We start from the raw sequence: 14,230 nt of genomic DNA on the forward strand, positions 1-14,230 counted from the left end.
CCCTGAAACAGGGTGTTAATCAACTTGTCACCAAATTTTAGTGCTTGTTGTTTTTTCTGCTGATCTTTGTAAATCCAATGACAACTTGTCACCAAATTTTAGTTTTAATCTCACCATTTGATCGGCTCTCCTGCACTCTAGTTTGGAAATAGTTAAGTAAAATGACGTTAATGAATTTAACAACAAAAATCAAACATTTTTCTTTTAGTTGAGAAAGAAACGTAATGAATACCATTTATTATAGAAGATTTATGATTAACACATGAATTAGATTTGGTTAATATCAACATTATTGAAGCCCAGCCATGTCGACGAACAAATATTGTAATTTCTCATATTCTTAGTTCTTAAGAAACTGACTGAAGAGAAGAGTGGAGAAGAAGCCTATATTCAGTACTCCTTTATTAAAGAAAAGGTTTGCTGACCTCAGGTATGAGCTCATCTGACCTCACATATAGCAAATCTCAGTAAGTATTGGATCTGATATGGATCCATTAGGATCCTCACTGTAAATGCATGTACAGCTTGAAGGGAATCCATACAGTTCAGGTTCGAACTAACTGAATGCTAATCTTGGGAAACAAGAGGTGAGGTTTCGATTGGACCGGGTCCAGTTGTTATAAAGATCATTTTTTTGAATTGAATCAGTTTAATCGGTGGTTAATTGACAATAAATAATAAAAAATTATTTTTAAAAAAATAAATGAAATTATATAAAAAAGTAATTTAAAATAATAACATTTTAAAACAATTAAAAATGTTAAAAAATGAGGCATGACCATCGACCACTGGACCGAATTGGTTTGAATCCGAAGGGTTTATCAAGTTCTGATGCATAGTCACATGGTAAGTGGTCCAAGCAACGTAACGATCACGTACAATCCAATCGAATTCAAACCTGGCAGTTTGTAGCGTAAAAGATAAGTTAAATAAAACTAGAATTTAAATAAAAGCATACAAGTAAAGTTGAGGATAAATAAAATAATAAAACGTGATGTACGTGGGGACTGCTCGTTCTCTTTTTAATATTTTCTTATATATTTATTTTATTCATCTTAAAACATTTTAATATTTTGCACAACAGTTTCACCTGACTTATATAACTATTTTTGTACAAGCCGCAGTATTATAAAACTTTTCTACAATGAACTGAAATGCATGGTAATAAAATTTTATCTAACCATAAGATTTGAACTGATAAATCTAGACTTCTTCTAGTTATCTTGCCCTTTTTCTCTCCCTCAAGTTGAAGGGCAAAGAGCTGAGCCTTCAACTTGCATTGCACGTATGAAAATAAATAAATAATTATATATATATATATATATATATATATATATATATATATATATATATATATATATATATATATATATATATATATATATATATATATATATTATAAGATCTATCTGAATCAATATTGATTATTGAATGCATATCTACAATGCAAGTAAAAAAGCATCAATATTGTAAAGACTGAAATCAATCTTAAAGATATTTATATTGATTTTTTTTTTTTTCCTACATGTCTAGACAAAAAATTGGGGCCTAAGATATGTCCAAATCGAAATATCAGTGTCAGGCCTTTGTCAAGTCCGGACCTTTTTGTTGTTCTTATTGGGCCAGGTTCGGACTCAAATCTTATAGAAATCCGAACTTTTGTATCTACTTGGATGAGGAAAGGCCCTACTAGATCCAAATGAATACAATTAATCCAATGTGGGGGCACCAGACCTACATCATTGATCCAAGCATCTGATGGAAACCGACTCTCGGGATATTTTGGAATCAGATTCCATACCCTACAGGGTTTCCACCTGACAGGTCAAATTTAATGAATTAGAACAACTCCATGATAGGTAAGTCGATCCAGATCCTTCCCATACCAGATCTGATATTGTCTGGTTTAGGCCAATAAAGGAAGAGGTTCGGTTACCAACCGATTCATGCATAACGGATCCGATTAATATCCAGAGCCCCGGGTATGATGTTCAACCTCAGCCTACTCTAGATCTGGGTTCCTATTACCCAGGGGCGGAGGCAGGGTAGAGCCCACATGGACCCAGACCCTATCTCATTTTTTTTTTTCAAAAAAAAAAACTACATATAAATTTTAAAAAAATTCATTTGTTTTGTATAAAAATTTTGAAAAATGATATTTCAGCCCTACCAATTACCTGTTGTGGACGTGGTAGATGCAGCAATTATTGGATCTTGATGTGAGTGGGATCTGAGATTGGGAGCCTCATAGTTGGGGCCTTGGGGCTAGGATCAAGGTTCTACACCTTCGATCAATGAACAAAGTTTCTTAGCTCATAATTATAAACGAAACAAGACAAATTTACTGTCCTTGGAGTTTCTGTTGATCCAAATAAACTAGCTGATGATCCTTACGTGCATTTGATTCAAAACTGATTTTAATTCACTCTAAGTGTATAGTCAGATCTCATTCGTATCTGGATTTGGATCCCATTTCAATATTTAAAAATTAATTTCCATGCCCACACTATCTTTTAGAAAGAGAATTCCTGCCCCCCCATGAACCCAAGTGACCTATTTTCACCTTTTCAGGTGTGTGTGTGTTTCCAAAACTAGCCCACAGTTTCACGGTCAAAACCCCAGAAATCTCCATTCTTGGCTCTTTCTGGCCAAGAATGAAAGTGGGATGAGAAAATTTGTACAAACTCTAGCACAAACCAAACATTTATATAGACATTGCATCATAATCCCAAGTGTTGGTTTTCCCAAATCAATCAACACAGCTACTTTTACATGTTATTTCATTAGAAACGTCATACACATCAGCTGATATATTTCAAATTGTCATAACCGAGTTAAATTTAAATATGACAAAACATAGCAGAGCTGCATCAATTCTCAAATTCTAAGTCATAGACAAATCGTGGTAGGAATTTTGTGGGCATGATTATGTCATTTGACTTCATAGCTGAAGATTTTGAGAAAAGATCGACTGCAGTAATATTATCTCATTAAAATTCATGTTATTAAAGGAGCAAAACAAGAGATAAGCATGAATACAAGGCCACAAAGAGGCCCCCAAATATTAAAAAAAAAAACACATGTAATGAAAGAATTATATGAGGTACCTTATGTTGCCTTATCTAGGTGGGGTGGGGCCAACTTCTATGAACACAACGACACCACCATAAGCTGCTGATGAAAAGACATGCAACAGAACTCAGCCGAAGTACTTCCAGTCTTGGCTTCTTTCCCTGTTGAAAAGGTGATTTCATCCAAATACAACTTTGAAACAACATCCAGCCGCTGTACACTCAGGTGAAGTCCAGGATTCTCCGTATTCAAAACACAATTTGGATCATAAGGTGGACTGCACAATCAAGAATCTGATCTTGTTGCTCCTGCCGTGAAGGAAGAAAGAAGGCCAGCAGCCTGAACAGGTAAAATATCTCCAAATGTAGACATGGCCGCAGCTGACTTGTCCTTAAGTCTGCCTACTTGCCCATCTGTGAGCATGGAGCCAAGTCTAAATGTGCTCTCCCCAAATTTGCTACCAACCTGAATACCAGGAACAAATAAGAAGTGGACAAGAAGCCACTAAGAAATAGTAGTGAAGGGATATATATAACAACCTCGATGCAAGAACAGAAATTGAATAATTGATAGAGGCAGAACAGAGTAATTAGGCCGTTGGGAGGCTAGCATGATGTTTACCAAAATTTAGAGGATACATGTTTCGTTCGGTTATCAGGGAAGATAGTTCCATTGGTTTTTCATTCACCTATTCCTATCTTCCCTGATAACAAGTAATATAAAAAAACCAAGCGTTGATCTGGGTGAAGCAAGATAGCTGGCTTGTCAAGAGTGCATGTATGTTGTCTGAATCAGCAATTCAAATAATATCGGAGGCTAACTGATTCCATTCATAGACTGATATGGGGGGACACATCTTGCATACTGTTCATTTTTATGATTTTTTGAACATTTTTAAGTTTCTCTTTTAAATTATTTTGTACTTTTTTTTATTATTTTCTTCTAGGAAAGAACATCTTACTAATTTTTAGCTATACACAACCATTCAGCTGAACCGATGTACCGAATTGAACCTAGCTGCCACAATTCAGTTTCCAATTTTGACCATAACTGAGTTGCACCATTCTAACCAAGAGAGTTTGAAAGCCCTGTACTTGACTATTGGAAGAAAAATTGCACGTAATTTATCAAAAAGGGTGTTCCAACTTTCAAAATCCGGAATGCCTCTGCAGCAAGACTGGTGTTGCTTGTCTGATGCAAGACATAACTATTTAACAGTGCTTGAAAGTTTCAACATCACACAAATTCAAGTTCATAGTTGCATAATATCTTTGCAATTGACCATGGTGAAGGACTAAAAGGGAAATGATTTCACTCTTGTACCTGTGTCATAAAGGACTTGAATAGTGGAGTTGCAGTAGTGAAACTGGAAGAATCATCAAACTCAGGTTTTGGGGAATGCTCTCCATTTGAATAAGCCTTCCAAGAGCTTCTTGAGGATAATTCATCAGATGAACCAGAACGAGTTGGCGTGGATGGACCTCTTGATGATAATACAGGAGCACTGATAAACCAAAAAGCAGAAGAGTGCTCTATCAGTCTCACTCTTTCCATGAACTAAAGAAAGTAGATTGCAAATGAAATAAAACCATTTACAAACACCAAGACATTACAAAGTAACATACTTCTTAAAAACAAGGAGCTAGAGATGTTTAACTATTGACAAAGCAGCGAAGCAAGTTTTTTTCAAAATCTTCACACTGTTTTCCCCTGAAGTACAAAAACCTTCTTGCAAATTATGGAGCTTCAAGGGAATGACAGAAACCTTTCTTACCCAGGAGGATTTGTAGGCTGGAGATATACGCTATTACTTGGAAATGCTTAAAAGGCTGGGAGAAGTAAATGGAGTTAAGGTGTACCTAGAACTCATAGTGAAATGAAGTTAAGGTGTACCCAAATGGGGTTAAGTTTCTGTCATGGGAACGACAGAAACCTTTCTTACCCACAAAGATTTGTGGGCTGGAGATATTTCTCATTACAGCATGCTATTTAACTTAGAAATGCTTAAAAGTTAAAAGGCAAAATAGGGCACAGACTAACTGTTAGCCAGAAGAGAAGTAAACAGAGGAAAGGTGTACCTAGAAGTCATAGTGCAAAAAATGTACTCATAAGCAGATGAAACTTTCTTGTTGATATATGAGAATACAATTGACTACTGTTTAGTCATTTAACTAAGATCCGTGTGTAGGTGCAACCTAGGCCACCTAGGTTCCATAAACAACAGCCTAGCACCTAGGATGGCCTTAGGGACCTAGGCAAATGGCCAGGGTAATGATGAACTTCAAATGCTATTGCATGCTCTGTGTCATACTCCAAATCAGCCTTTAGAGTTCAATGTCTTAACTTTTTATATTGTAGCCCACTGGTTCACGTTCTGAAAAAGAAAGGTATATATTGAAACATTGTAGTCCCAAACATATTTCTCAATAATGGAACCACAGGACCGTAAATATAATACTAATGCATGATATGTCATGCTGCAATATTATGTTTCCATCTATATAGCTAGAAAAATAATAGGTGCACATAAGCAATGTACCGCACAAAAGACACAGATAGGGGTTAGCCTAACAGATGTTGATGATCCTGGTTGGCACAAAGGAAGATAAAAGGAAGGAAAATCAGAAAGAAGAAGGGTCCCAGTCTAGCTACTGAAAATAGAGAAAACAGAAAACAATTCATTTTTAGACCGGAAAGGCTGAAACAGAAAAAGGGAAAGAATTGTTTGGGCGCACCCAGGTGCCAGTCTAGGCTATCATCTGCCTAGTGGAGCACTTAAGCCTAATTTTGAATACAAGGATCATGATCTGGTATGATATACCTCTTTATCATTGCTATGGCTGCACCAACAGGTGTTGTACAGTACCATAGTGTATCATACTACCCCGTACAATAGGCCACATACCATAGATGTCAAGTGCCAACAGCTTCCTTTTTCACTTTTACAGCACCAGAGCAGAGCAACTGACTATTCTTGTTTCTTAATGCCCATGGAATCATTTTGACGCCTTCCCTTAGCCTGTTCTCAGCACTAGTGCATTTGGCAACAAATCCAACTAAACAGTGTAGACTATAGACTTTGGCAGAAGATGGGTTTCTAACTTCTAAGGATGTGACAGACCCATCCAGCAAAAAATCTCTCTTGTCCCTGGTTCCCATGTCTGAGCCCTAGAAGCAGTCTAGGAATAAACACCTTTTCACTCTGCAGTAACCGACTTGGTTTTTGCATTGACAAGAACCCAACATGCCTGTTAGATATAAATATAACAGCATACCTTATGGGAAGGTACTTGAACCGTGGAAGTACTGCAGATCTAAAAATATTAGACTCAGCTTTCGCAGGCAGCTTTTGGACAGTATTTGTGTAAAGACGATTGAGTTGCACTAAGAACCCAAACAAGACTGCATTGCGCTGGTACCATTGCTTCTCATTCTCCCAAAGGTAGGACTCGAATCTGCCAATTAAGGAACAAGTTATAAGATTAAGAAGCAGAAAAGAAATATAAAAGGAATTGCATATATACAATGAAGTGTGATTTAGCCTGGAAAAATTACACACAAACAGAATTTGCATATATACTTCTCACATTCCTACATTTCACACCACATTCTTATCCTGAGATTTGAAGGAAATGAAGACTTTTAAAGAACAGAGAATCTTACGTAGCCCAATCTATTGGATCCAGCCTCTGAGAAAATGCATGTATCAATGATTGGGTAGGATTCACACTAGCAGAAACAGGTGGAACTGAACTGTGCTTACTTCGAAAAGGAATCCGTTTCAACAGTTCTTTCTCTTTAATATCAGCATCGCTGCTCAAAAATGGTTCACTTCGACAAGAAAGCACGTCAGAGATAAACCGCAAATCAAATATAAGTTGAAGAATTCCCTTTTCAGACACCTGAACTGTACGGGTCTCGGTATTTAAGAAATTCCTATATGTAGTCACTGCCTACACACATAAAATTGAAAGAGAACAATAAAATAAATTTTAGCATATAAAGTGAATCCACATGATCCCTTCAGAAACTTATTTGAAGAAACTTAACAAATATTTTCCACAATAATTAAATTTGCAGGAACAAACAAGGCAAACAGTAAACCAACTAGAAGATAGACATGGTATCAAACCATCAAAACTTCCATAGATAAGGTTTTAGTACACTAAGTTGTCTGCTGAAACTGCATGTGTATAGTAGCTTTCTTGTCCAATTCGTTGCTTTTAATTCACAATCTCAGGTGACAAAAAATCTACATTTACTAGTTTTAACAGTAAGCTTGATATTACTCCTATTTTACAACAATCAGAGTACAATCATCCTTGTTAGTTGCTTTAAGACAACCATTCTGTAATTTTGAGAAATTTTCAAATTCCTACTTCTACCTGGAAATCTACGGCACAGATAGGATTACTTCAGAAGGAGGAACAATAAATGAGGATATGAACATACAATCAATAGTGCATTTCTGAGACGCTAAAATAATAAAAAAAATAAAGCAAAGAGATGCATCATCCACACAAGTTTGACTTTAAGTTAGAGAGACAGGACCAAGGGGGAAAAGTATCACCCTAATACGTGAATTTTCAAAAGACTCAAGCAGAGGTGCAGGTGCAGCAAATAAAAGCCAGCAATTTTAAGTGCGGTTTGGGTGCAGTTGATTACTTTTCGTCCACATTTGGGTCTGCATAGAACTCAGAACTCGGTGCAATAAAAAATGCCTAGGTGTAACGCGAGCTGCTTTTATTATAAAATTAGACTAGGTTAGCAACTTAGCATTGCCCAGATTTAGTTTAATTCCTTTGTATCAACTTTTCTTTAGAAAAGAAAAAAGGGAAAATGGGTTAGAACATGTTGAAAACTTCATAATTCATATAGATTGGTATATCAAATTTTTAAGTACTAAGGGTGCAAATGGGCCAGATGTAGTCTGGGATATTGTTATTTCCTATCATACCAAATATTATCCCAATTTGACCTCTTATGTACTTATCTGTCCTGGATCTGACCAGTTTGCAACACTAATTTTTACTTAGGCTAGTCTATCTGAATTATATTGGTATCATCAAATTAAATATGAGGTGTGTAGTGTGAGCATTCTGAACAAGCTACAGATAAGCTGTCAGCAAACATCCTGATAAGAATAATGTGTAGCATTCCTGAACCTACTATCAGCTTGTACTGATTCATTAAGAAGCATAAATCAAAAGCATACTGGAACGCTTATTGGAGTACAAATCAACACAGCCAAGGACTGATCATTAGAAACAACACACATAAATGGAACCTCATACGGGAATTAGTTCCTTTTTTGGGTCCCTGAGTAGAGAAACCCGAAAACAGCCCCATCAAGTGGCCTCAGATTCTGCAACTAATACACACCCATTTGTTAGCAAAAACTGATAACAGAACCTACATTCAAGTCCAAAGTCATGGTTTTACAGTTTGTGTTTAATAACTTTAATTACTTATTGCATAGAGAATTCAATGGGATAACTTAATAAAGGCATATGATAACCAACGAGGATCAGTTGAAAAGTTTTAGCTGGCAGCATATATTGGACATCAGACTTTTCAAACTTGTCATGTGCGTGAAATTTTGTTTCTTATTCTCATAAAAATGTCAGACACTTAATACAAAAGTATTACAATATATACACACACACATGCACACGTGTGCATGCACATACATGTCTCTTTATTTTTATTCTATGATCATATTTGGTTTGTTCAAAATATAGGTGCCACAAGTAAGAAGTTCGTTAACAATGTTATTAATCTATTTCAGTTGCATGTTTTTCCCTTCTCAGGAAATACTCCAGATAGTGGATCATAATTGTTTTCTAAGGAAATATCTATTTAGTTCAATCAATAGAAGACAGAAATAAGACATTTCAACTTGTATATAAACAAGAACTTTGGATGTTACAAACATCAAATAAAAAACTGTCTTCACCAAGTTTTTACTCTCAACAATTTTTTGAGATTTGAAGATGATGTTCCCCCTAACTCAGGGTATGACCATGCGTAGCAATAAAAAGAAATCAAAGAATATCATGATAAGTTGCTCGTACTATAAAAAATGCAGAGAAAAAGAGCATTTTCTTGCCTTTTCCAGTAGTGTCTGTGAAAAAGTTTGCAAGATAACTTTGTCAAGTACATGGCCTCCAACTCTATGAATCTCTTGGCATGCTTCAAACAGGAAAGACGTAACATATAGTGAAGGCATGGAAGGAAGCGCTATTTTCATCTCCTCTAAAGATTCACCACTAGATTCTTTTGACTGATCTTGTTTAAGTATAGTTTCTTCCCAACCCTGAACAAAAGGCAAAAAACGGTAACTAAACAAGGACAGGTAGGCATATAGATGGTATAAATATAAAATGCTGCATCCTTCAAGTAACGAGAAAATTTTTACACAGCTATCTCCATATCAGTAGAGACAACCACAGTATGTCTAAAGCCACAGGCAGACAACATCATGGTAGTGTCGGTGCAAAAAGAAAGTTTGCAATTTTAGGTTATCATGCAGGCTATTTAATTTGAGAATGGAAATTTCTCATAAGGCTTTCTGCATATCAGTAAGAGAAGATTAAAATGTCTAAAGCACTAGCAGTACAAATGCCAAGAAAGGCAAAAAAGGTAAGCTGCAATTTTGGATTATCAAGCAGACAACTTAAATATAGTTATACACCACCAAGCATCCACACACAATAACAAAACCATGAAATGATTATAGCATATGCAGCTGTAAGCAATAACCACATGTGCCAACCTAGATTAATTAGCCAACTGTAAACGAAAATTACATATGCCTCAGAGACCCACAACCAAGACCGCAGCATGTGAAAGATCCCTTTCTGCTATGTGTATGGGTTGGTGTGCATATGTTCCCAAAATCAGAAGTTGGATAAGGTTGTTCAAGTCCCAAATGAGACCAACTGGGACTAGTCACTCCAACTTGGTCCAAATCGATTGACTATAAATTAATAGATTTATGTAGAAATAAATACAGAAACATATAAATCTACACAAAGAATGCAGCACATCTATAGTTATAGGCCAAGGCTTTCTTGGCTGACCAATAACTAGGTTGTCTAATACAATAGTCTGACCAACTAATCGCTGGTTGAAAATGCAGATAAGGGCATGTGTACCACAAATAGTTCCAGAATGTAAAGGATGTTTATATGTATCATTCCCCATCTTGAAATTTTTACAAAATACAACTATGTCTCCCATATAAGATTTCTAGTTCCGTCTCTATGTATGTGCAGGTGCATCAGGCATGCATTTACGGATCAACATTAGCTCTAGGCTTTGTGGTGTTAGCTTTTTAAGTATGTTACTGATGTTAGCTTTAATCGTATCAAAGGGCCATACTTTTAGGTGAAAGGAAAGATAATTACATGTAGACATGAAAATTTTGGTCCAACATTCTCACAAAATTTGAAAGAAAAAATAATAAAAAGGACCAAGAATGATCTTTACCACAAAATAGAACCAATCCAGTAGACTGAAATCTTAAGTCCCCTGCCCCATACATGTTGAACAAATAGAGATGCAAAACAAGACCATGAGGAGCGCATCAGATCATACACCATAATACATATTCTCATTGAATCTACTTCTACACCAGCATGTCCCACTGCCCTGAATAGCTAGAAAATGTCTTTAGTGTAGCATCATTATGTAAGTCCACGCAATGATTCATACTACATTTAATGGCACGGTCCAGACTCCAGTGTACAAATCAACTGCTATTAGGAATCTAATGTTCTAAATACCCATTAAAGTTTCGTCTTGCCACATTTGAAGGCTTTTCAGGGTTAGTCTAAGTCTAAGACCACTTTGACAATCAATCCTGAAAAGCCTTTCCTCCCTAGATATTTGTTATTGGGTATGATTAAACTTGGCGAAGTTGTCTAAAATTTGCAAACCAATAATTTTTCAATAAGGCATCTAAGTTCTAACATATCCAACGTTAAAGAAATGTGCATACAAGGAAGACAAAGGACTGAGCCCAAGGATGGATCCAACAGTTCTATCCTTATGCAAATTAAAGAAGTATATTCATTCAATGGTGTTAGGCATCACCAGAGGTGTTCCTATATGAGAGAAACACTCTGTCTAGAAGCTCACTTCAGAACTAGGCTCTTCATTCCAAAACATGATAGCCATAGCATTTTCCTTAAGGTTCACTGACACTTCCTTGCTTGCATTTATATTTTCCCAAAGCTTAGAATCAATTCTTCCAGTCCTTCTCCTATTAGCCTGTCTTGTCTGTACATGTGCGTACATGGGGCATTACATGCATACAAATGGTAGAAGAAACAAACTTCTAACTAGAAGTGCATAGATGCACAAACACATAAACACCTATATAAATATACATATACATATGTACATTCTCAAAGATGCATAATTATGCTTAAGTATAGAAAAGTTTTGTAATTTGCACTTATGAGACTAAATACTTTTAATTATTAAAGCACGTAAAAAATAGAGTACAGAAAGCTAAAGATCACGCTCATAAAGCAATATTTTTCCATTTACATCTATCACAGATAGCAGTATTCAAAGTCAAAGTTGTGAACATCAAGAAGCAAAACTAAAAGTACATGTGTTTGTATCATGAACCTCAAAACAAACAACTAAACTGAAAATGTAAAAACTTCAGCTTACCTTCAAGGCAGTACTGGTGGATAACGCATCATCCATTGAAAGATCCTTGGCAAGAGCCATAGCCAACTGATTGGACATCCATGATATCCACAGTTTATGTGCCTTCACACAAAGATCCCTCAAGGTCTTGCTGAGTTCTTGAAGTTTCGGATTTGCATTCTCATCCAATCCATAAGCATGAAAACCAACACGAGGTGATGACAAGCTTTGTATTCTAGGGCTTTCGAGTATCGGTTGATCAAGACTACCCCTTGGCTGCCATACATTCGACGATCCTTTAGCAAAATTGTTAGCTTTTCCTTGAGTCGTCCACACTGTTGGGGACCCAAGAATCAACGGAATGTAGCTTGAATGATTGCGCAAAGCAAAGAAGAGCCGCCCAATCAGAAGAGATTTCTCAACAATAAGAGACAATTGTTCTTTGTCGCCGTGTTTATCGTTCAAAGCAGTGGAAAGAAGCCCCAGCTCCTCTTCCAGTTCCTTGACAATTTTTGATAGACTATTGAAGCACCTTTCCTGAATAAAAGGTGCCAGCTCCTTCAACCTGGGGCTCGGTTTCTGCACCCCGGTGAAGCACAAGAGGTCTTCCAAAATACTCTTGCATTTATCGTCCACTGCATCTCTAATTCGACTGACTTGTGATCCAAAGTACGCATCAAGGCACGCATGAAAGTCATTCTCGTCATCCATCGCCTTCATGGGAGTCAATCCCACTTTCTTAGTACTTGTGATTCTGTCAGTGAACCAAAAGCTGCCATATGAAGAGGATTTTTTCAGGGAACTGTGAGACTCGACACCTTCCTTGAGGGCATCTTTGATTTTAACACTCCTAACCATTTCCTCGAAGGCCAGATTGATTATTTCCTTCATTCTGTGAACAAAAGTCTGCTCGAACAATTCATCCCACAGATTCTTGGGTTGCCCAAGAACAAGTCGGCAGATGCCCTCCCATGGAGACTCAATAACCAAGCCATAGTAACTTCTGAGCCACTCCAAGCTACCGCCCAGAGCTTCTTTCTCGTCCACTTTCGCTCTCACGTCCTTTTCAACAGATGCCAAACGCCCCCCACTTCCAAAAGCTTCCACCAACCGGCGCCCGTCGCTCAGAACGGCGGAATTCACGAGCTCGGACACCGAGTTAACCCACGATAAGCAACTCTCCGAGATGAACTCCGGCTCAAGCATGCACATCACGGACTCAAGCTTCTCCCAGTGCTGTTTCCAAGCCTTGGCTTCCTCCTCGTGATCCGGAATCCCCCCGAAGAGTTGCGATCCCGGCGGGGCGCTCAAAACTTTCTTATAGAACAATGGTAGGTCATTGGAGGTGCGAAGGAAGAGCTCGCCCACTTGGCCGAGGGTAATCTGAATTATGGTCACCACCTCACAGAAGCTCCTAGATACGGCTGCGAAGGCAGCAGAAGAGTGCCCGTCGAAGGCTTGCGAGTTTCGCATCGCCTGAGAGACCCACGATCGGCGAGATTCAAGAAAGAGAGCAAGCATCTGATCCGGGCCAAGCTCATCAACTATAGAGATGGCAGACAGCGCATCGGCGAAAAGCTCGGCGGTGCTGCCGCTACAGCCGACCGGATCTAGCAATCTGTCTCTGCTCCTCTGCGAGATCTGCCCCTTGAAGCTCTCGACCAACTGAAACTGGTGCTGCAGAAGGGGAAAGTTCCCGAGGAACTCCTTCGCCGAAGGGCTCTCCACGAGCAAACTATGAACCTTTCTAGCCCTGAGGTACCTACCAGCGGCGTCCAAGAACATTGACTCGTCAAGAAACCCCCAAATGTTCTCCGGCGTATCGACCAGGTACTTTATCCTACATCCAACGCCGTAGAGCTTCTTTCTCCGCTCCTTGTAACCGACGTGGCCGGCGCCGCCCGCGGAATTGTTAGCTTCATCGCCGTCGGCGGCGGAGAGCGACCGAATGGAGGTGTCAATGCGGCAGAGATTAGCACAGATGGATTCGGAGGAGGCCTTCATGAGGAGGATGAAATCCGCGGATTGGATGAGATCGCGGTAACTCCGGCCGACGAGCTGCCGCAGTTCCTCCTGCTTGTTGTCGATCTCCTTCCGCGTCGACGCCTCGACCGAGCGGATCTCAGAAATCGGCCTCGACCGGAAAAGCGACTCCGCATCTCCGTCGAGGTACCTCGAAGAAGGAACCCTCATGGCTGCCTAGTGCAGAAGGAGAGAGGCCAGGGAATTCCAGAGGGAGAGAGAGAGAGATCTCCTTCCTCTCTACATTTCAGAGAGGGGGCCAACAGTCTCTCCCCGCTCTTTCTCGGACACTTTAACCGACGGACGGGATAACCAGCGGTTGTTTGAATTGTCCGAAACAATTCATCCGACGTATGATGACAGATCGTTCAGCCGTGTCTGTTATCCGGAGAAACTTTGTCGCAGTATAGAAAAACTCGGACATTGAGTTAGATTGGTTTGCCTAGATTCGTGTACGCGTCCTACTTCGAAT

At 38.5% G+C, this 14,230-nt stretch overlaps 1 protein-coding gene across 2 annotated transcripts; it reads right to left on the bottom strand.

Annotated features, from left to right (window-relative positions):
- Positions 1–2,717: 2,717 nt before the first annotated feature.
- On the bottom strand, positions 2,718–14,081 carry LOC116256818 (conserved oligomeric Golgi complex subunit 1). 2 transcript variants are annotated; one of them, XR_004173237.2, is made up of 7 exons: positions 11,758–14,081; positions 9,182–9,388; positions 6,736–7,025; positions 6,348–6,527; positions 4,396–4,576; positions 3,108–3,537; positions 2,718–2,971 (listed from the first exon to the last, which is right to left on the bottom strand). XR_004173237.2 is itself a non-coding variant. In XM_031633318.2 (6 exons), the coding sequence occupies exons 1-6, from the start codon at positions 13,927–13,929 to the stop codon at positions 3,358–3,360; spliced, it is 3,210 nt and encodes a 1,069-aa protein (XP_031489178.1). In that variant the 5' UTR covers positions 13,930–14,081; the 3' UTR covers positions 2,973–3,357. The 2 variants fall into 2 exon arrangements, 1 of the variants encoding a protein (XP_031489178.1); XM_031633318.2 differs by lacking the exon at positions 2,718–2,971 and having other exon boundaries at positions 2,973–3,537.
- Positions 14,082–14,230: the final 149 nt, after the last annotated feature.

The sequence above is a fragment of the Nymphaea colorata genome, chromosome 1 (assembly GCF_008831285.2).
Source record: "Nymphaea colorata isolate Beijing-Zhang1983 chromosome 1, ASM883128v2, whole genome shotgun sequence".
NCBI classification, from domain to species: Eukaryota; Viridiplantae; Streptophyta; class Magnoliopsida; order Nymphaeales; family Nymphaeaceae; genus Nymphaea; species Nymphaea colorata.

Coding starts and splice junctions, on each gene's coding strand:
- LOC116256818 (XM_031633318.2), bottom strand. CDS start 13,929: ATGAGGGTTCCTTCTTCGAGGTACCTCGACGGAGATGCGGAGTCGCTT. Junction 9,389..11,757: donor CCACCAGTACTGCCTTGAAG/GTAAGCTGAAGT, acceptor CCTTTTGTTCAG/GGTTGGGAAGAAACTATACT. Junction 3,538..4,395: donor TCAAGTCCTTTATGACACAG/GTACAAGAGTGA, acceptor CCTGGTATTCAG/GTTGGTAGCAAATTTGGGGA.